Source organism: Saccopteryx leptura, chromosome 1, assembly GCF_036850995.1.
Source record: "Saccopteryx leptura isolate mSacLep1 chromosome 1, mSacLep1_pri_phased_curated, whole genome shotgun sequence".
In the NCBI taxonomy this organism is placed as follows: domain Eukaryota; kingdom Metazoa; phylum Chordata; class Mammalia; order Chiroptera; family Emballonuridae; genus Saccopteryx; species Saccopteryx leptura.
Genome location: NC_089503.1, coordinates 192,675,860 through 192,699,371, shown reverse-complemented (window position 1 = coordinate 192,699,371; position 23,512 = coordinate 192,675,860). Strand labels below are relative to the sequence as shown.

The following is a 23,512-nucleotide window of genomic DNA, read 5'->3' as shown; positions in this document are numbered from 1 at the left end:
TGTTCAAGTTTCAGGGAGAGGTATCAGGAGCACTCCTCATGGCGCCATTTCTCTGACATCACTCCTCGGCACATTCTTTATTTTAGATGCAGTGAAAGCTTGAAATGATCAAACAGGGGAACACATAAAGGGAAAAAGATGGGTGGTCTATTCTTGAAATCCTGGAGTTGGTTTTATAAACACTAAAAATAAAAACAAGCAAAACAAACAAAAAAACAAAAGAAAAAGCCAATGAATAATAGGGGCTCTGGTTAGTCCAGGGGAAAGATGGCAGGGGACCTGGTAAAGAGGAGAGCCACCTGTCATAGCAAAGGTTGCACACTGGTCCTGCATCTGCAGCACCTCCTACCGCGAGGGCAGAGGCCACACTGACAGGCACACAGCAGAGTGTCACTTCCCCAGCTGTGTGAGTGATGTCTCAAGGGAGCAGAAACAGTGCACTCTTCCAGGACACTACCTGGTGCTCATGAGACAGGAAGAGAAATCAAACCTCACCGCTTCTCAATTTCTCAGGATTCTGCCAGCCCGTGGCCAGCGGGAATGCGATTTCCTCTGGAGTCTGGCTGCGAATCCCAATGCCCAACTCTTCCTGCTTTTTGCTGCATTCAGGACCCATGCCAGACTCATGCTTGACAACCAGGTATATAAAATACACTTCTGTAGAGCAGATGGCAAGGCAGCCAGGTCCAGAGGACAGAACTCTGAGCCATCTACGTACTTAGCACTCCAATGCCTCACTAACCACTTTGTCTGACTTCAGGCCAGTTGCCCAACATTTGGGGCTCAGCTTCCCCATCTGCCTCCTAGATAAGCAATTCAACTTCATGGCTTATTAACTGTAACTTCTCCTGACTCCCCAGGGGAAAGGGCATCAGATACAAGGTAGGATCTTAACTGTCCCATGGGTAGAGAGCCCAACTGCCTGTCACTCCCCTTCAACACATAAAATACTGTGCACATAAAAGACTGAGCACAGGGCATGATGCAGATAATATGTCCAACAAATGTTTTGTTATTTATGGAACAGATTTGTAAGGCTCCCTGTTAGGCCACAGCTGAACCCCTCTGCCTTACTGGCCACACATGACCACAAGGCCACCTAAAAGTCAGAGTAAGCAAGTAGACCCCTGCTTTGAGAAGCTGTGGTCCCACATGAATGCTTCAGATTGGCTCCTGCCTCCTCCCTCCAGGACCCTGCACAGCAGGACATATGAAGTTGGCGTCGGGTCTGCAGGGCATGGAGGCTGGGGCCCTTCACATGTCTGAGCTCTGCTGAGCAGCAGACAGACAAGGGAAGGTGTGTTGTGTGTGTTCATAGGACATCACTTTTCTAAGAAAAATGAGAAGTGAAAGCAAAGCCCTGGGCCCCCTGAAATGAGACCCCCTCTCATGCACCCACTAACTCTGGGCAGAGCCTCCATCCATGCGAGCTGAGTTTCTTGTCTCCCCAGATTCCGTTCCCCTAAAAATAAGACTGAGTCCCATAATAACTGCCTTCCCCAAAGCTTCATGCCAAGAGGCTGAGTTTCCATTGAAAACTTTCTCTTGGCTTCAATACTGTTTACTCTTCCCCAGTAACAATTAGAGGGTTTGGACTGTGTCTCTCCCGAAACCCTTAATCCCGATTAGCCACTCTTTCAAAACAACTGACATCAACCATGACATTTCAGAGAGACTAAACAGCACAGGCCATGACTTCAAGGCCAGCCCTCTTATTCAAATTTTGTAGGAAAAAAAAAACAAAAAAAACCCCCCAAAACCAGAAATAAATAAATAATGGCCCCTCAAGAGTTGTGATCTCTGTTTGGGTTGCATTCGAGCAGACATTGGGGAAAAAAAAGGTCAAAACCAAGTCCTTCAGTGATTCTTCTAAACAAAATAAGACAAAACCTTATAACTGTCATTTATAAATTGAGTGAAAATGGTATGCTCCTGATTTAAAGGCTGCCAGGTAAGTCCATTAGGTGTGTGATTTGAACAAACCTATCTCTGAGAGGTTCCCTTGTGGGATGCGCTGGACGCAGCCCTGTTCTCAGTAGCTATAGTTCAGTTTTAGACAGAAAAATGTTCCAGGACCCTTCAGGTTGAATTTAGCAATGAAAAAAAAGGGCAGCAACACAGGGAGAAAATTTCTAATAATTTACCTTTTGAAACCTGAATAAAATCTGTTCCTTTACTAAGCGGTTCTCGTTTTGAAGGGACTAAATAAGTGAAAAGGAATGGTGTTTGGTGTTTGGCTGACTTTGGAAAAAAACGAAAACAAGATAATGTTTTTTCCCCCTGACGGTTTATTTGATTTTACTTCTATAAACAATTTGAAAGTAAGCCATCTCAAGCCTTCCTCAGTAGACAGAATGATAGTCCATAAACATCTCAGGTTCACTCCATTTTATTCCTTCACTTTCCTGTCAAATTCATACTAGGCACTGCACATTTTCAGGCAAAAACAAAACAAAAGACTGCCCACAAGACCTTCTCAGCCGGATTCTGGAAAGGCTTTTGCAGGAGATAATCGCCTCCTTAACTTACCCGTCCTCTAGAACGTCCAGCAAGTGCTTCTCCCTTAGGGCCTGGGCCCCATATACAATTGTGAGTGACCATCCCTGTTAGGCTGGACCCCAGGTGCTGGCCTTGGTTTTCAAGTCACGGCTGAAGACCTCAGGGCTGGAGTAGTAGGCCTCTCAGTCTTCAGGCCTCTCCTCGTTCTGTCTACTGCCTTTGGGGTGATGTCCAATCTCCTGGTGTTAAATGCCACGTGTACACTGAACATTCCCACATTTACATCCCTACTCAGATCTTTCTCCTGAACACCAGACACCTATCCACTCATCCATAAAACAGATTCGCCTACACTAGATGCTTTATGCATCTTGAACTTAGCATCTAAATTTTAATTCCTGATGTATCTTCTACACCTGTTGCACTCACAGCCTCCCCATGTAACATAAGGTAACTCCATTAGTTCCCATGTTCTGGCCACAAACCTTGGAGCTGTTCTCTAAGCCACACATAGTCCTTGCTTAATCCATCAGCATCACCTGTTGCCCTGCCCTGTTCAGAATGGGTCTAGATCTGTCCATGACCTGCCAGGAAAGTGACAACAGCTTCCCGAAGTGGAAAAGAGAAGCAGCAAAGAGTCTGAAAAGCACCTTCAAAATGTAATATGCTTGAGTCTTGATCATTTATTTGAACCTTCAAATAACATTAAATAAGGTAGAAAACCATTTTCCTTTCTTTTTCTTGAGTTGAGAAACTGTACTTTCATGAATCGAATGGGCTACCCCCTTTCTAATTTCCAAGAGTCTAGTATTTTCTATATATCATATCTACTATGACATGGCAGGCTTTTCTATGCTTGCTGCTTCATGTAAATATTTGGGGGGGCAAATTTTTGGGTAAACTTACAAAAGTAAATAAAACATAGCCCCAAAGTGTGTTTTTTCTTTCAAGGCTCGAAACCCTGATTCCTTGAACTCTCCCAAAGATCTGACAATAGGCAGACTGTCACTGCACTGCTTCTGGTGGGAGAACACAAACCAGTGTGGTTATTAATGGTTCACCTTGGAGCTGACAGGCTTCTACTGCTCAAACATTGCCCTTTCACATTCTCCTTTATTCTCTTTTTAAATTTTTTTTCCAAGTGAGAAGAGGGGAGATAGGCAGACTTACCCACATGCACCCCAACCAGGATCCAGCCGGCAACCCCATCTGGGGCTAATGCTCTGGCCATCTGGGACCATGCTTGCAACTGAGCTATTTTTAGTGCCTGAGGCAGAGGCTCCATAGAGCCATCCTCAGTGCTCAGGCCAATGTGCTCAAACCAATTGAGTCATGGCTGTGGGAGGGAAAGAAAGAGAGAGAGAGAGAGAGAGAGAGAGAGAGAGAAGAAGAAAGAAGGGGAGGGTAAAGAAGCACATGGCCACTTCTCCTGTGTGCCCTGCCCAGGAATCGAACCTGGGACTTCCACACGGCTGGTTGACGCGCTACTACTGAGCCAACTGGCCATGCCCTCCTTATTCTCTTATCATTCTCAATATTATTAATGATTTACTGGGTACTCATCGCATACTAGGCACTGCACTAAGCAATTCACTCTCTTAACATATACTTACGGACTTGACCAAGTGCTATGACTTGTCCAAACAACAATCCTATATAATAAATAACTCACTGTTCCAATGACTAAAAAAGGATCAACCTATAAATAAGAAAAATAGCATTTCCATAGGCTACACAGAAGGAGATACTACAGAGACAAAAAAAAATGTTATATAGAAGGTCAATTGCTTTAGTAGCTCTCTATTAGATATATGGGATTGGGGGATTCAAAAGAGGTAACTTGATCTCCTTAATCTGACACTCAATAAGAAGGGTTATTCTAAAGCTTACACTCTGAGGACAGTACATTGGTTCAGTTCCAGGCATCCAGTTGACTTTGGGTAGACTTTAATTTAGACCAAATCCAACAAACGGGGAAGGTATCCCAGCTGTTTATTTAACACATGCAAATGAACACAGTAGCTGGCACTAAATATAACCCACCTAAAGCGCATCCCATCGTGGGATGAATTTTGAAACATCTGTTTGGACAAATTCCTATTTTAAAAACTGAAAATATAGCCCTGGCCAGTTGGCTCAGTGGTAGAGCGTCGGCCTGGCGTGCAGAAGTCCCGGGTTCGATTCCCGGCCAGGGCACACAGGAGAAGCGCCCATCTGCTTCTCCACCCCTCCCCCTCTCCTTCCTCTCTGTCTCTCTCTTCCCCTCCCACAGCCGAGGCTCCATTGGAGCAAAGATGGCCCAGGCGCTGGGGATGGCTCCTTGGCCTCTGCCCCAGGCGCTAGAGTGGCTCTGGTCACAACAGAGCAACGCCCCGGAGGGGCAGAGCATCGTCCCCTGGTGGGCAGAGTGTCGCCCCTGGTGGGCGTGCCAGGTGGATCCCGGTCGGGCGCATGTGGGAGTCTGTCTGACTGTCTCTCCCTGTTTCCAGCTTCAGAAAAATACAAAAAAAAAACACAAAAAAAACCAAAAAACAAACAAAAAAACTGAAAATATATACGTGTGTGTGTGTGTGTGTGTGTGTGTGTGTGTGTAGAGAGAGAGTGAGTGAGTGTTTTGGTACTGTTTAAGGGACTTGTGATGGAGGCAGACCTCACTGACATGTTGATAAACCATAAGAAAGGACACTATTTTCTCTCTGCTCTAAGGACAAGTCCCAGTGGGAAAACCAGCTCTTAAACCAAACAGTGGAATGAAAGTCACACCATTTCACAGAGATGTAACTGTAAGTAGTTGAATCCTATCACCAAGTAAGATTCCTGAGCTAGATTTTGCTAGCACCCCTCTTCAAAGTCACAGTGATCTTCTGGTCTTAGGCCAGCTGCTCCCATCACCAGGCAAGTTCCTCACTGCAGGAGCTTCAGTTCCCTCTCTACACAATGAGGACAACCTTCACGTCCAGCAGCATGTGAACACAGTCTGAGCATGCCCTGGGGAGTGTTTGGTACAGGCCAGGTGCAAAGTGCCCTCGGCAGGGACAGTGGTAGTGACGCATGTACCCAGGATCCTCTCCCCAGCTATGCAGGCATGTATAAACCTGCGATCAGTCACTCAGCTAAAGGACTCTCACAGAGTCCCAAAGTCCGATCATGGGCTCTATTTCACATTAACACCAATCGTGCTGACTTCAGTCCCGGAGTGCAGAACTGAGTTATGTCGCCTTTAAAAAAAAAATGAATGGGTTACAGAAAACATTAAGCAAAGGCAATCTTCTGGACCAGATTTAGAAAAAGGATGAGATTCTTAATAGGATGTATATGTTCATGTATCTATTCTATGTTACATACATTAAAAATATCACACACACATACTCACTCTTACTTCGCTGGTCTGAAAGAACTATAAATCTACATAGTTATGAGCAGTTATGGGTAAAGAGAGCTGGCCAGAATCCATAGAAAGCTGTCACAAAAGGGGCCTAGCAGTTTAATGGTATCTATACTGTTAGGAAAGTTCCCTGCAAGTTAGGAGAGAAGAGTAAAACCCTCTTTTAATGATGCTATTAACTTATAAGCCAAAGTCACTCTTGAACATGTGTTCACATGTACAGTTGAATTTTGAGACTTGTTTGGAGGATCTAGCAGGGAGCGCAGCTACTCGTACACCCTTGACTGAAGAATAGTCCTCTTCTCTATTGGAGAATGTCGTCCTCTTCGACCCAGCGCGCAGCTTTGGGAGGGACGCACATGGATCAGTGAGGGAGGAACGGGACCCCCGCCTAGCCAGCCAGATCAGCCGGATCAATGACAGCGCTCAATGAGGTGACAGATGTCGCAGCCAGGTTACCATCACATCCCACAGTTGACTTTTGAACAACACTGCTTTGAACTTATATGCAGATTTTTTTTCCAAAAAATACTCATACTGTTTTAGAGCCAATAAATACCTGTCCTGTTGGGAGTCCATAGATGCAGAGGGCTGACCGTATGCACTGATTTATGACATTTTTTTTTTTTTGATTTATGACATTTTATACAGGGCCCTTGAACATCCCCAAATTTCAGTTATTCGTGGGGTCCTGGAACCAATTCCTGGTGGATACTAAGAATAATTTAAGTTTTGGGGGAACTGAAAAGCACACAGGCTTGGTACACAGGCTGGTGAGATGTCACCTTCCTTCCTGTCTCCACTTGTCTGGTCAATTCAGCATCTACCCTGCTGAGGTTTTTCCTTCCCCTTCTAGTCTCTAGAACTTTTCTAACTTAAGTTGTCCTGATAAGCAGAATTTATACTTTCTTCCTTCCAGCAAGGATGAGCAGAGTGGAAAACTGTGCTTTTTTTTTCTGAATGGACTTTAAAAAAAAAAACCAAGTGATCAATAAATACGAGGCCAGTAACAGAATTTTCTCTTGCTGGTTCCCATGCCCTGGCCAGCAACCCCAGCCTCCAGATACGGCCATGGGCATCTGAGAGACTAGAATCTGGTCCCACATGGTTTTTTGCTCCTGTGGGTGAAGTTCCATTGCCACACACTTCAGAGTTTTTCCTAGTTTTACACTCCCATAAAGATACAACACATGTTCAGTTCCCCAGAATAACCGACAAATGTCAGCGTCACAGTGAAAGCTACTTCCGGTTGTGGGACGGCAGGTAAAGCCCCAGGCCAACACTCAGCTTGTACTTACTGGTCATGTCTGGTGTCGGGGATGGCTCTGTCCATCCGCAGCTTATCACTCTCCACTTGGTTGAATTTGTTGCGGGCGTAGGGGTCCTGCCCAGAGCGGACCATGGTCCCTCCAACGTAAGCCTCCTGGTTAAAGTCCTGCCATCGCACTTTTCCTGAAAGGAACAGAACAGAGGGTGTGGGACAAGGCAACCAGCGTGTTGGGCATGCACACTTCAGTAACAGTGTCATTTCAGAAGTCAGCACCCAGCGCTGCTGCTTCTGGCCATGTTAACCAACAACTTATCTGAAAACATCCTGGGCAAGCATCGCCATGTCTACAAACTGGAAAGCTGAATGCTTGTACTTTATGACATGAAAGGTAAAGACTTAGACTGCAAGTATTTGTTCAGTGAACGAAATTCTCTGCCTATCAAAGTGTCCACGAGTCTGGTACCATTTACACGTCCTTTTCAGGGACCATGACAATGCCAAAAAGCATCTCAGATAATGTACAAATTAAACAGAAGGAATTCTATCATTTAACATCAGGTAGCACAAAATAAATGTTTAAACAAAAAATTATCTCCCAAAATTATAAGATATCAAAACATCCCTCAGTGAGACCTGCTCCAGGGATACTTCTTGCAGCTGTTATCACGCCTGCCCCAGAAAGGAGGTGAGTGAAGTCATTCCTTGTACACATGCACCCAACATGCATGCACCCCAGCACACACAGATCCAAGTGCACATGTACCCAAACACAGACACGTGCATCCGAGTGCATGCGCATCCTGGCATGCGCATCCTGGCATACACACCCTGGCACACATGCATCCTGGCACATGTATCTGAGCACACTCATCATGTTCCCTTTTGGAGGCAATGAAGCCAAGGGGGTCCGGCCCATCTATCCTACACCGGCCATGATTCAGTTGATCAGATTAGCTGGTGCTGCTCCAGAATGCAACACACAAGGCTCCCCAAGAACCCAACACTGAACTGGAAAGCCTTACTAGGATCCGGGGTAGAAGCAGTGTAGGTGGCAGGCTGGAATGGACAGGAGAGTGCCGCTGGGTGGGTGAGCCCAGCCCGCACGAGCCTGGTGGTATGGACAGAGCTGGAGAAATGAGCACTGCATCAATGCCCACACAGGAGGAAATGTGGGAAGGAAGATGGACTCAAGCCAAAGAGAAAAGTCAGGACTTGGTATCCACCCTGGGAGTAAATCATTGTTTACTACTTGCTACCTATGTGACCCTGGGCAAGTTACTCATTCTTTGAAATTACATTTCTTAAAAATAAATAAGATAAAAAAGAAAGTGAAAAATGATTTATCATGAGGATTTAATGGCCTATTATGTTCCAGTTCTATACTATATAGCAAACTCAAACAGACCAAGCTATAAAAAAACAAAGGAAAAGAAAAATAATAAGAACAGCTCTGTCCCCAAGTGGTCATAAGTGCTGTGAAGAACAAGGCATTAAGGGGTAGGCAGTTCTTGGGTTGCTGTTTTACATGGGTGATATCTGGTGTGGCCTATCTGATAGGGGCACTTTGAGCTGACACCTGAATAAAGGGAGGGAGTGGTCAGGTAGCCTTTTGGGAATAGACCAGACGATGACATAAGGAACTGCAGTGCAAAGGGCCTGGGGTATCAGGGAGCTCGCTGTTCAGGAACCAGCCAGAAAGCCATTTTAACTAAGAACGTGTGAGGTACCAGTCAGAGAGGTGAAGGAAGGCAGGGATACTGACAGCGACTGGGAACAGGCAAATGTGTTGGGCCAACGGCTCTTGTGCAGCATGTCAAGTGTTGGGTCTGTGACTCTAGCATGTGCACCTACATGTGCTTCCCCTGCGTGCTCCCTCTGCACACACGCAACACAAAGTCACATTCCCTTCTCTAGGTCAGAGATGAGAAAACCGAGGTTCCGTTTACGTGATTTGTACAAGGCTGCAGGGGAAATTTTCTACCCAAAAGCTTACCTGCTTCTTGTTACAATTATCCTGCCAGGTCCTAACCCTCATCTCATCGCAGCTGGTTGTTATAGAAATAATGCTCTGGGTCAGCGAGGTCCAGCCTCTCAAATGAGAACGCAGTTCCAAACCATGAGCTCGCTGTCTACCAGACAAACTGGTGCCCCCTCATGAATGTCTGGCTATGAGAGCCAGTGGAGTGTCAGCATTTTCTCCCACCTAAAATAAAATGTTTCTGCCTCCACCCTCATACACAGTCTTGGGGTTAAGAGAGAAAAACCACCCACCTGAGTTCAAGTGCATGTGGCCCATCCTCCTCACCACCTTAGTTCTGCCCCTCTGCCCCCACAGACTAATACAAACCAGTGCTTCAGCTAAAATCTGTTCCTGCCGCACCTCCAAAAGAAGCCAAGTGAGCTTCTTCCCACTAACTTTTTAATGACCTGAATACTCTTCACTGCAAATAGGAAAAAACCTGAAACTATGGAGCCCAGAGAAAAGCCTGTTATTCAAGATACTTTGCCTGTATTCTGCATATGCTCAACTTTCTTCTCCCTGGTGTACGGGGGCAGGAAGAAGAGGGTTCAATCTTGGCAAGCATGGGTCTGTGTGCAGGAGGAACAGCAGCTGTGGGGCCTCTGCTGAGCTCTTGGAGCCTTAATTCCTCTTCTACCTTCACATCCCGGGGTGCTATCTCACCCCAATCCCTTTCTAGAATAAGACATGAGAACAGCAGAGGGTTCTATGGATGCCCCATGTCAATCAATGGTGGTGTGGGAGTGTCCCTGACTCGACCCCAAGCCATTAGTGTAGACAGGTGTTGACTACATGCTCAGCATCCCATTGGCTCCTGCAGGTACAACAAGCAAACCAGACCTGATGACCACCCACTGAGGTCCTGTTCTAGGATTTCGAGGGTGGAGTGAGGAAGAAAGACAATAGTGTAATGACCATAGTAATAAATGTATCATTAAAACTGAGCGAAGCACTCCCATGGTGAGCAGTGGGGTTCTGCGGAGCACCTGACAGAGGGACCTGGTCTAGACGGGGGTAGGGGGGTCAGAGCGGGCTTTCGGGGGAAGGCAGATGTGAGCTGAGGTCTGAACAATGAGTTGAGTGATGTAGGAGAAGCCCTCTGCAACTCTGCAGAAATGCCATCTTTCTTCAATCTGCAACGACTGTGTGAACCGCCTGAGAAGTGCCTCCCAACCCCGTGATCCTCCCCTCTGACACAGAAATGTCTTCAACAGGACTCTCGGGGCCCTGCTTTGCCTATGACAGTTAATCTTCCCAAGGCACAAAACCATGTCCTGGAGTCAGGTTATAAGTGATTTTTCTTCATAAAAGCTTAGCAGTGTGTTAGAGTACAGCAGGGACTTCCATTTGCCTAGGACATACATTTTACACCACATCCCAGATGTCATGGTGCAAACATATGTACACAACTGAAATGAAGGTTTCACTGTTACTATATGTGAACAGATATACAGCTAGTGCTCGACTTACAACCACAATTGGTTCCAACAGACCGGTTGTAACACTATTTGGTTATAAGTTGAGTAGGCTATATGTATAGTACTGTGAAATGATGTTATAAAAATCTTTAAGTCATATTTTATCATAATTTTCTTTCATTATTGTTATATATATCATAATTTTCTTTGTTCATTTTATGCCATTTGTATCATCTCTACACCATTTTGTTTCTTATTTTTACATTCGTCAGGTTTAAGTAAAACCTGCATTACCAGTACAACTGGTTTAATATTTGCAAAACATACAAAATTACAAAATACAGGTGCATACAAAAATACAAAATACAGGTGTAAAAAATACCATAGGAAACATTTTCCTAATTGCAAAACATTTCAAAATATATAAACATGTATGAAACATTTTATTGGCCAGCACTGTCATACACCAGCTGGGCAACACTTGCGCTGCCAGACACAGAGCAGTCGTGGCTGGCGATTGTGGTCGTAAAGTCAAATGGTCGTAAGGTGCATAGGTCGTAAGTCAATCAATACCTGCATCCTTCTTTTTTAGATAAGTCTGACTTACGAAACTGGCTTCACACACTAATAAAAATGGGTCACAAGCCGTAATTTGAAAAATACTGGGCGAAAGAGACATTATTGAAGTCAGGTGCATCTGTATTAGATGGAATTACTAGGGTTGGAGCCCCCCTAAGAAGCAGAGGCAGCGAGCAGGTCCTCCCGGGGGACACATACCCAGTCCACTCCCAGGCAGACTGGGAAGCACCAGACGTACAGAAGACTGAAAACTGGATGGACATGAGTGAGTGCAGGGGAGAAACAGCCACAACATGAGCTACGACGTCTGAGCACACTGGCTTTTCAGAAGGTAACACTCATAAATCATCTTGGACTTCTATCACCTCTTTAGAAATTTTAGAAAGAGCATTAGAAAACAAAGAGACATGAAAGTCCTGTGAAAATGGACCTGGTCAAGCAGAAGCTGCGGATGGGAAGCACCACGAAGACCTAAGACTTAAAAGAGAAGGCAGAAACGAGCTTCATTACTAAGGACGACACGACACAGAACACACATTGAAATAACACGGGGGCAAGTGAACTTTACCCTCAGAGGGGCCATGAAAACAGCTCGCTTATTAAATGAGGTTATAAAAATAGTCATGAGAAAATTTATTTCCAGGAGACAGATTCCTCTTAGAAGGTGGAATTGTGTGACCTCGTGAGTGTTGAAACCTGACTCTGTAAAAATGAGATGCTTACTGTGCGGGCAGAACAAGCCCCCTGCTTGCGACCTCACACCAACCTACCAGGGCTGGACTGAGGGCCCCACCCCTCTCCAGCCAGGCCCTCCTGAGGTTCCTTGTCCCCTTCTGTGAACACACAAAGCAGGCCCAAGTCTCCCACCCTTCAAGGTCACACCACTATTCTCACCTGCAGGACCCAGCACCCTATGTGCACTGCACACAAACACTCGTTGACCCACCAACTCCCAGTGGTCTTGCCCAGGGACTAAGGCATCCGAGGGTGATCACAGAAAGGCATCCCAAATCCTGCATGCTGCCCTGAAGAACACAGCTTCATGCTGGCTCTCAGAGGTGGTATTACTGCTGCCAACACCCACGTTTGAGACATGCCCCTGGCCCTCCCGCCATTTGTCGACAGACATGTCCTCTCGAGTCCATTGCCCAACTGACGAGGGAATCAGTCAGCTCACCAGTCAGAGCTCAGAGAATCTGCGGGCACAGGGTCCTAACAGTGGGCTCTTGCCAATGCCCATGTCACAGCCAGAGCTCGGGGGCCACACGGGTCCTCTGAAAGCTGGTGGTCACAGGACACAGCAGAGAGAAGCCGAAACCACTCTACCAGGAGGACAGAGGGCCCAAGCCAGGCCCAAGGCCTGGATGGGAGCTTGGGCCCCAACTCCTCCTGATTTTCTGGTCTCTATGGAATCAAGAATAACGGCCCACCTCCCAAGTCACTATGAAAAATAACTGAAATAATGACAGCAAAAGTAACTCTTAAGCCACACTGACTACCACACAAAATTAAGGGACCTTAATAGGCAGAACTGGTCAAACACAAACACAACCACCTGGCTGATTTGACCACTAGGCTTCTCACTCGGAAGGGTCACTGGGAGCTGCCATGCCCACCAGGGTCTTCCAAGGCCTCCATTTGGGGGTCCTGCCTCTGCACCTGACCCTGACAAATGAGTGATAGGCACTGGAGGGAATTCTCACAACCTTTCTGAGGTTACCTATGAGCGTCCACCCCAGGTGAGCGTGGAACCTGCCCAGGTGAGTATGGGCAAGAACATGCAGATGCGCTGAGTTCACCTCCCATTTGTCGCCCATGAGCACCTTCCCCCCTTGGCCCTAAGTGCCTGTGGAAGAGAGAAGAGGACCAGGAGGTACATTAGTCTACACTTCTGTCCTTCATTCCCATCTGCTGTTCCCAAGGAGCACCTGGAAAAAACAGTAACCACTCAGCGTCCTTCTCTGCTTGCTTCAGGCATGGAAAAACGTGAGACATGATGTCACCTTTCAAAGTGAGTGGGAGAGAGGGAAGGGCCTTGTCAGAAGCATGAGTGTTAGGGATGGAAAAAGAAAGAGTGAGCATGGAGCCCACTGTAGAAAATACAAGTTCAGTGGTATTTCTGAGATAAAATAAGTTTCACTGTCAGCCAAGATCTCTGAGGCCCCTCAGTTTCTCATTTGAGCTGCTTTTAGAATTTCTCAGAAAAGGAAGGCATGTTAGCAGTACTGGGGCTGAGACATCCCAGGAGTGTCCACAGGCAGGAGGACCCCACCCTGCATGTCACTGAGCGTCTCCCTGCACCCTTCTCTCCTGCCCCCACACCACCCCAAGGGCCAGCGGGTCTACAGGGCCTCAAGACGCTTCCAATGCAGGTGCCATCCTTCTGCTCCGAAGGGGACGACGAGCAGGGAGGAGGGGCTGCCCCTGCCCTATGAATGCAGGGTGTGTGCTGGACGTGGTGGAAACTCAACCGGCTCATTTCCCATCAAGTTGCACAGCCCGTCCTCATAGTCTTCGGGCTGGAAGACTCCCTTTCCAGGGGCATGTTGGCATTTTGTTTCTGCTAACATTCACATTCCTGGGGAACTTCTGATTTCATAAAACAGCCGTTGTATTTCAGATATGCATAGACATGCAGGTTGCTGTTTGGTGCTTCACTTGAATTTCACCCACTTCAGTGAGCTGTCAGGCACAGCGTGTGCACAGAGGCTGTGGGCAGCGCAGGTGTGAGGGCCGCAGAGGGCCCAGCTCTGTGGCCTGCTGGGTCAGGGCATGCTCTGGCTCATGCAGGGCCTCCATGCCCCTCAGGCCCGTTCCCAAGGGAAAACTTATTCTAGGCTCCCAATAGCCAATCCTCAAATGCTCTTTGGGAAAACACGCTTTTATAATCAGGGAACTGCTTACATTTGAAAGACTTTTTCAATTAAATTTAATTGAAAATAATGCCATGTTTCCAAACAATGTCATCTCTTCCTTAAAATTTTTGTTTTTTCTAAACCTCATGGTTAAAGAAATAATGATGTGAATCGATGACAATGAATCTTCAAAGGGTTTAACACCACAAAACATAAGGAAACCCAGGGGCTCAGAGACACAGCATGGTTCTCAGATTAGAGACCTCTCAGGTCTTGACATATGCCCCTTAGCCTCATCTTACACCTGCCACCACCGCAGGTGAACAAGAGGAGAGGGAAGGTGACTTTGCGGCTGCGGGTCCCATGGGGTTGAGGCAGTAGGGGACTCCAGATCCTGCGTTGGTCCCACAGCCGAGAACCACAAGTCTTCACTCAGACCTCCCCTGGAAGGAGGCTTACACATGCTGAAAGCCAGCCTGTGTAAAACAAAGCAGCCTCTTCTGGGAAAGTAGCCAAGAAGGGAAATAGAATATATTTTAAATCAAAGGACAAAGCTCTCAGATTTATTTCAGCCTCTTGGTTGATGTCCAACTGAATGCAATTTTACTATGCTTAAGAGAAAAAACAAATCCTAATATTCTTCCTCTAAAAGGTCATAATGCTACAGCATGAAAGAGAAGCCAAGCTTACAAACAAATATATCCATTTAAATGATAAAGACATGTAAATAATTCTTTATTACTTGTCACTGGATATCTGGTGAGACAGGGAACTTTGTTCCTGAAACTGTCTCCTGAAATAAGGACTCCTACACAATGCATTCTGAAAGGATGAAATTATGGAACATTCAAAAGTGGTTAAAAACTATTTAAAACAAAATATAAAGGAAAAATCAGGTTATAGGGTAAATATGTTTAATTTATGTAAAATTACTTGTACCATCAAAATAACTTTAAAAAAACACCATGAAACAGTCTGATTTGTATTCTGAGCCCTACATCTGGCTTGAAGTCAAGGAATTATCATATATTTTCTGAATTTTAAATAGAAATGCTCCATTTTTTCCTCTATGTGTGACAGTGTCTAAATTTAGTTGTTGTACATGGTCTCTACCAATCTTCTGTTTCACACCAAATATCAGTAAAAGCACCAGAGTGAACCTACCACCCAGAACTGAAGCCAACACAGGACAGGTAGAAAGAGACACGGCATCTGTCACCCAGTGACCACAGGGCGCCCACTTCACAGAGATCCAACCACACCACACAACAACCCTGCAAAGTATGCATTATTATTCCTCTTTCCATTTTACATATCGGGAAACTGAGATTTAGAAGTTAAACTAAAAAATAATGGAACCCCAGGCCAAACCCAGGTATCTCTCGTCCCAAATTTGTGTCCTTCCCCTATGGCTGACAACTCCTTCTTACATGGGTGAAATTCAAGTGAAGCACCAAACAGCAACCCTCACATCTGTGCAGAGCCCACTTCCCTGTAAGCACCTTTTTAAAAGACATGAACTATGGCCTGGCTTTCCTACCCTGTCCCAGTTACTGGTAGAATGCGGTCTCTGAGTTAGACTGTGTGTCCCTGTCTGGCTTGAATGCTGACATAATATACTGTTAGAGTCAGAAGCAACAAAGGATGTCATCTCTCTGTTGCATATGTGTAAAAATATTGTCATTAAATGCCAAATGTCCAGCCATAGCTCACAAGTCTCCCAACGACAGGGAGCTCCTCCTATCCCAAGGAGCCATCTCCCCAGACAGCTGGCGAGCTGGCAGATGCTCGCTTACACAACAACAAAAGCATTTCCCTGTCACTTCCACTCTCTGCAGTCTCAAGTAAAAAGAGAAAAAAACTCAGCTTCTTTTACATAGCAGCCTTTCCAACAGCTGGGCATCCCGATCCCATGTCTCTTCTAAGCCCTCTGTAAAAACATCCAGTTATTTGCTGTGTTCTTCATAGGAAGCTGTTGCCAGTGACCAATGGAGTCACCATCACCTGGAACTATACAAATTCACAAGCATCTCTGAACCCCCCTGCCCAGTTGAGGTGTGATGTGACAGCACAGAGCAATGGATACTTGCCTGCAATTTTTGGACACTATACTTCTGCCAATAAAGCTCCAGATAATTCTCTGTCAGTAGCTCCATCACACTTCTGGCTAGTGACCCAGTCGACATCCTTGATTTCGCTTTCTTGCTTGTCGGAACAGGGAAGGACAATGGAGGATTTGTTTTTTAATGTTGGCCAGGGTGCAAGTAATAAGCCTCGGGGAGAAAATTTGGTAATTAATGTTAAAAAAAAATCTTTAACCATGTGCATTGCCATTGACCCTGCAATTTCATTTTTAGGAAATTATTTCAAGGTAATAATTAAGGACATACAAAGAATGAACTCTAAGGATGCCGGCTGAAAAGCCTCTCTATGCCCTACAACACAGGATAAGCTGCTGTCATTAAAAACGCTGTCAGAGATATTTATGGTGGTGAAAAGGCATTTATGATCCGTTACCCCAGGAGGAAACAGGTAAGGACAGGGTGGGACCATGTCTGCAGAGGCCAATGCATGCAGCTGGTGGGGGCTGCCAGTCCCAAGCCCTCTCAGGAGGTAGACAGAACAGGGTGGCCTCCCCCAGGGGAGATTTAGGGGGAACCCTGAGGTGCGGCCAGGAGAGGGGCACGGGTGTGTTCATTTCTCAACTAACCCCCCAAATCTTTATCAATGTTACTCACCTAGTGGACTGCCTCAATACTTCTTGCAAGAATTCATGAAAAGACTGAACTCTGACTGTGGGATAAAAGTCAGGGCATGTGAATGGAGAGGCCAAAAGGCCCAGGAGCTGACTGAGAAATCGCATCTGGGCTCGGTGCACCTGAGAGGTGACAGGAGCCAGCTCACCGGAGTCATGTGGGTGAGTGCACCCTACGCACATCCAGGACAAGTCTGGAGGAAGACTCTGTGGAGAGACACAGTGGTTCTATTTGGGTGGAAGAATCTTGTGTAAATATAATTTTCTCATTGTTGCTTATCTGAATTTCTTAAATTTTCCACAATAAACATATTGCTTGCTTTTAGAAAGATCCTTCCCTTAGGACACTCAGAACCACTTATTTTCATAACAGCAAGTTAGATTCAGGGAGTACTGATATGCTGGGGCTGCCAAGAGCGTAAGTAACTATTGAAGGAACAGGGAGTGCTGATAGGGCCCTTCTGAGGCTGAGACCAAAGAAGGTCAGTGACCCTTATCAGAAGTTTATGTTTGAAATTCGCCACTAAGCTAAAACCGGCCCCTGTTGCTATGCCGGCCCCTGTTGCTTTGCTGCGTGCGACCTCCCTAGCCAATAGCTAAACTGCCACATCTGTTTCTGTATAATGCTTGCTCACTTAGGATATATAAGGACCTGGCTGTAAGCGCCAGGCGCGGCTTCCGTTTGCAGCTCCTTGTGAGCACGGTGTCTCCGGACATCTTGGGAGTTCACCCCTGCGCAGGTTAAACTGGCCAATAAAGTAACATCTAAACTCCTGAAAGTCTCCGACATTTGTTCTCGTACCCAGTGGCTGCAACATTTTGGAGGCTCGTCCGGGATTCTCCCTTGGCGGAGTTTTGGGTCGGAGACCGGAAGGACAGCTTGAGCTGAGTAAGTATTCACGAAGGATCCTCATTTGGTTTGGCTTTTGGGCTCCGGAGCACACAATCCTGAGGTAGTAGGTGGGACACTGCCGGTAACCTACCCAGGGCTTTCAGAAGTGGGACGCTGCTCTCTGAAATTTGGATATTTGGATTTCTTACTTTAGGAGTGACTGGTCACATTAGGAATCCATTTTGCGCTGTGCTGCACTGCGTTTTGTTTAAGCTCAAATAACTGAGTTGAGTGTCAGAGAGACAAGTATGTTCCTTGTGTTAATAGTGTGTGTTGCCTGTATCCTACCCTTTCTCATTATTCCTGAGTCATCTAGGATGGGACAACAGGAGTCTGTGCTGGGATCCCCGCTCGAGTGCTTATTGAAGAATTTTTCTGAAGAGGGCTCAGGGGTACGGAGGTCCGCAGCTGAGTCCAGGTTTCCTCCGGACCTTGAGCCAGCTGGAATGGCCTGCATTTAATGTGGGATGGCCCAAAGAGAGCACTTCTGAACTTCCAACTTTATTTGCTGTCAGAGCCACATTCTATAGGGCTCCCTACCCAGACCAATACCTGTATATAAATGTGTGGGTAGAGGCAGCCATTTTGCCTCCTCCTCTGGGAGGAGCAGCCATTTTGCCTCCTCCTCCTCCGCGAGGCGCAGCCATTTTGCCTCTCCGTGAGGCGCCGCCAGCACCAGATGCTGGCCCACGGGCACCTCATCGCCTCATCTATGTGCCTTTTTTTCCACTAGTGATTTATACAATTGGAAACATCAGAATCCCCCATTTTCTGAGAAACCTCAGGGACTAATATCTCTCCTTGAGACAATTTTTAGGACCCATCAGCCCACATGGGATGATTGTCAGCAGATTTTACAAACCCTCTTCACTTCTGAAGAAAGGGATAGAATAATAAGAGAAGCTGCTAAGGCAGTATTAGGAGAAGAAAGGGAAACTTAGGAGGGAAGAAGGAAAATAGAAGATGTTCTCCTGTCTCAACCTCCTACCTGGGACCCTAATAACGCTGGGGGAAGGGACATGCTCCTCTAGTATCACTGGGCTCTGCTGAGGGGGCTCAAGGCAGCAGCTAGAAAGCCAACCAACTTCAGTAAGGTTAGTGAAGTCATCCAGGGAAGAGAGGAATCCCCAGCAGCTTTTCTAGAGAGAATCATAGAGGCTTATAGAGTATATACCCCTCTAGATCCTGAGGCAGAAGAGAACAGGAGACTAGTAAATATAGCCTTTGTGACTCAGGCCGCTTCAGATATTAGGAAAAAGCTGCAGAAGATAGAGGGATTTAAAGGAGAAAATAGAGGAGTAATCTATTAGAAATAGCCCAGAAAGTATATATATTAACAGGGATGATCTGGAGGTTAGCAGAGTAAAGGAGGTAGCCAAGATCCTGATTGCTGCTCAGAAACCTCCCCCCCAAAGGAAAAGGGAGACAGAGGAAGGGCCAAGGACAGTGAATAGACAAGGGTCAATGCACCTATTGCAAGGAGAAAGGACACTGGAAGAGAGAGTGCCCAAAGTTGAGGGCCGACAGCCAGAGGCCAAAACAAGCCCCAGAGGTATTGCTCCAAACCTTAGACTGAAAGGCCAGGGCTTCATTCCCGTCAGCTCCCAGGAGCCCATGGTTACCTTAACAGTCGAAGGAAAGCCAATAGACTTCCTAGTCGACACGGGAGCCACCTACTCAGTCCTAAAGAAACCACAGGGCCAGATGTAGAAGGCAACTACTAAGATAATAAGGGCAACGGGCAAAGCAGAAGCCTACCCATGGGCCACCACAAGAATTAGACTTAGGTTGAGGTACCATCACCCACTCTTTCCTAGTCATTCCAGACTGCCCTTACCCACTGCTTGGAAGGGACTTATTACAGAAACTTCAGGCCACCATAACCTTCCGACGGGAGGAAAGCCCTATAGGGAACAAAGAGGCAGAGGTCAGCATAGAAGTAACTGTCCCACTGTCTGAAGAACACTTGCCACTGTCCTAGAAGGTAAGGAGGACGAGGAAAGGGTTCCAGACGCCCTGCGTGCCCGGGTACCTGAGATTTGAGCAGAAACCAACTCCCCAGGTTTGGCTACTCACCAACTGCCTGTCCTGGTGCAACTGCTTAGCACTGCTAGACCAGTTAGGATCAGGCAGTACCCGGTCCCAGCCCGAGCTAGACAGGGAATCGCCCGGCACTTGCAATGCCTGCTGGAGGCAGGCATCCTTCGAAGGTGCCAATCAGCCTGGAACACCCCGCTGCTTCCCGTCCAGAAACCGGAGAGCCAAGACTATCGTCCGGTCCAGGACTTGCGGGAGGTGAATGCACAGGTAGAGACTATTCATCCCACGGTGCCCAATCCGTATACCTTACTGAGCTCATTGCCCCCAACCCATACCTATTATTATGTCCTGGATTTGAAGGATGCCTTCTTTTGTATTCCCCTGGCACCTCAGAGCTAAGGGATCTTTGCCTTTGAATGGAATGACCCAGATAATATACTGGTGGGGCAGTTTACTTGGACCAGACTACCACAAGGGTTTAAGAATTCCCCCACCATTTTTAATGAAGCCCTCAGCAAAGATCTGCAGGCTTTCCGCTCCTCCCATCCGTCAATTGTACTGCTCCAGTATGTGGATGACATCCTCATAGCTGCCAAGGACGAAGGAGAGTATGAAGAAGCCACCTGCGACCTGCTTCAAGATCTCGGGCGAATAGGGTATCGAGTCTCTGCCAAGAAGGCCCAGATTGTGACGCAAACTGTAAGTTATTTGGAGTATAACTTACAGGGAGGGCAAAGGACATTGTCCAGCCAGCGAATTCAGATGGTCTTGCAGATCCCCGAGCCTACTAACAAGAAACAGGTACGAGAATTCCTGGGTGCAGTAGGATACTGCCGACTGTGGATATTAGGCTTTGCAGAACTAGCTAAACCCCTGCATGAACTAACCAGGGGTAAGGAAGAGCAGTTCACATGGACAGATAAGAAGAAGCAAGCGTTCCAAGCGCTGAAAGAGGCCCTGGCAGCTGCCCCAGCTTTGGCCCTGCCAGATCTGGCCAAACCCTTTCAGCTATTTATAGCAGAAAAGGGAGGGGTAGCTTTAGGGGTACTGAGCCAGGAACTTGGGCCGTAGAAGAGGCCTGTCGCCTATCTGTCCAAGAAACTTGATCCTGTAGCCTCGGGATGGCCAACATGTCTGAGGGCACTTGCTGCCACCTCCATACTAGTCAAGGAGGCTAGTAAATTAACTTTAGGGCAGGACATCAAAGTCATTGAGGAACACTACGTAGAGCAAGTGCTGCGAGCACCTCCTGACACGTGGCTATCTAATGCGCGGCTAATGCAGTATCAGGCTCAGCTGCTGAACCCTCCATCTGTTCAGATCCTCAAAACTGCTGCCCTGTACCCAGCGACTCCACTTTGGTCCACAGTTGCAAACAAATCCTTGACACAGTGACTGGCTCCTGCCTGGACTTAAGGGATCAAGCATACGGGAAGGCAGCCCTGACCCTCTTTACAGACGGGAGCAGTTTTATTAAGGATGGACAGCGACATGGAGGGGCAGCAGTGGCCACGGAAAATAAGGTCCTGTGGCAGAAAGCACTGCCCGCAGGAACATCTGCACAAAGGGCAGAGCTAATAGGACTAACCTGAGCCTTACAGATAGCAGAGGGAAAAGTTGCCAACATCTATACTGACAGCCGGTATGCATTCGCCACTGCCCATGTCCACGAAGCCATATAGAAGGAGAGAGGCTTACTGACAGCAGGGGGGAAAGACATTAAAAATCGCAATGAAATTCTTGCCCTCCTAAACGCATTTGGCTACCTACCAAAGTTGCCATCATCCACTGCAAAGGACACCAGAGAGGGGACTCGCCTATTGTAAAGGGTAACAACCTAGCAGACTCAGCTGCAAGAGAGGCAGCCACTAGGCCACAAGAAAGCCTTCTGCCATTGCTGCCTAAGCCAACGCTACCTCCGGATCCTAGATATTCCCCAGAAGAAGAGCAGGAAGGGATGCAGTTGAAAGGGAAGAAAAATTAGCAGGGATAGATAGAGCTTCCTGACTCCCGGCTCTATTTACCCCAGGGAATAGTAAGAGAAATTGTAGGAGATATTCATACTAGTACCCATCTAGGACAAAACAAGCTAGAACATCTTATCAGGAAGTATTATGTAGGGCCCAACATCAGGGATATTGTCTACTCCATTGTCTCGAGGTGCAGTATCTGTGCCAGAGTAAATGTGCAGAATAAGAAGCTACCCCCCTTTGTGAGGTATCGGGGGAAAGCTCCGGGAGAACTAGAGGAAATAGATTCCACAGAGATGACCCCTAGGAAGTCAGGTTATAAGTATCTATTAGTATTAGTAGACACCTTCTCAGGATAGGTGGAAGCATTCCCCACGCGAGGAGAGGCTGCTTCCACAGTCTGCAAAGTCTTATTAAGGAAAATCATACCTAGATATGGCATTCCCCTAGCCCTAGGATCAGACAATGAACCTGCATTCATATCCAGGATATCTCAAGAATTAGCCACTAAGTTAGGTATTAATTAGAAATTGCATTGCATTTATAGGCCCCAAAGTTCAGCACAGGTAGAAAGAATGAACAAGACTCTGAAGGAAACTATAATTAAGCTGAGAGGGGAGACCAGCGAAAACTGGGTTGAGCTCCTCCCTTTTGCCCTTTTTAGAACCAGATGTACCCCTTATCTCAATAAATGGACCCCTTATGAAATCTTATTTGGGCAACCTGTGTCCCTTGTACCTCAATTGACCAGAGGGGAACTAGAGATTTCTAATCATAATTTCCTCAAGTCCTTGCAGGCCCTGCAACACATCAGAAGCGAGGTGCAGGCCCTCCTGAGATCAGCACAATCGAATGCGGAACACAGCTCCCGACTACCGGAGCCACCGGAGCCTAGACAGTGGGTGTGGATTCTCAACCACCAACGAGGCAACCTTGAGCCACGGTGGAATGGACGGTTCCAGGTGATCCTGAGTACACCCACAGCTATTAAGGTAGCTGAAAAGCCCTACTGGATCCACCTCTCCCACGTGAAGCCGGCCCAACCACTTGACGAAGGATCTCGGAGATGGCAAGTCAAGCGGACCCCTGGAGATCCTCTAAAGCTCACCTTCTCCTCCACTTAGGACTGATGACTTTTATTGTTTACCCAGCAAGGGTCTAGAGTTGCAGGAATAGGGTTTAATCAGGATAGCAGATGGCACAGTTATAGCACAGACTAACACCTGGGATAATAACAACCCCATAACTCCCCAAGCTGACTTATCAAAGTTCTTTGAAGACAAGTTCTGTGATTCACCAGCAGCTTGGAGACATTCAGATTCAGCCAGGAGCCCTCTCGCTGATGATTTGCCTAGCTCATACACCTTAGGTAATAGGTGTAACCCCAATGTAAAAAATAGGGCTTTATAGTATACTTCACACTATGCTTGTCCTGAACCCCCTTTCAGACGGCGTCGCATATGCGGGTCTCACTCAGATTATTTTTGTAAAAAGTAGGGTTGTGAGACCCTAGTCAGTGAATTTCAATGGAGTCCACCTAAACCAGGTAATATACCTCGAGAAGCAAATAGACTCCCTAGCCGAGGTAGCCCTTCAGAATAGGAGAGGGCTAGACCTCCTCCTCCTTGAGTAAGGAGGACTGTGTGCTGCTTTAAGAGAAGAATATTGTTTTTACGCTAACCACTCTGAAGTAATTAGAGAGAATATCAAGATACTTGCAAACAGATTAAAGAATAGGAACCTAGAAGAAGACAGCCCTAGCTGGTATACCTCTATGTTCAAGACTTCTCCTTAGTTAACTACCCTCATATCCACAATTGCTAGACCCC

The 23,512-nt window shown here is 46.7% G+C and overlaps 1 protein-coding gene across 3 annotated transcripts in view; it reads right to left on the bottom strand.

Moving 5' to 3' along the window:
* The window catches only part of GALNT2 (polypeptide N-acetylgalactosaminyltransferase 2), a 222,721-nt gene that overhangs the window by 78,566 nt on the left and 120,643 nt on the right, over positions 1-23,512 (bottom strand). For all 3 annotated transcript variants that reach the window (XR_010751235.1, XM_066383635.1, XM_066383637.1), the window contains exon 3: positions 7,183-7,336. Coding sequence is in view for 2 of the 3 variants with exons in the window: in XM_066383635.1 (XP_066239732.1) it covers positions 7,183-7,336 (154 nt within the window). In the remaining variant the exon portion in view is untranslated. The remainder of the gene's footprint in view (positions 1-7,182; positions 7,337-23,512) is intronic.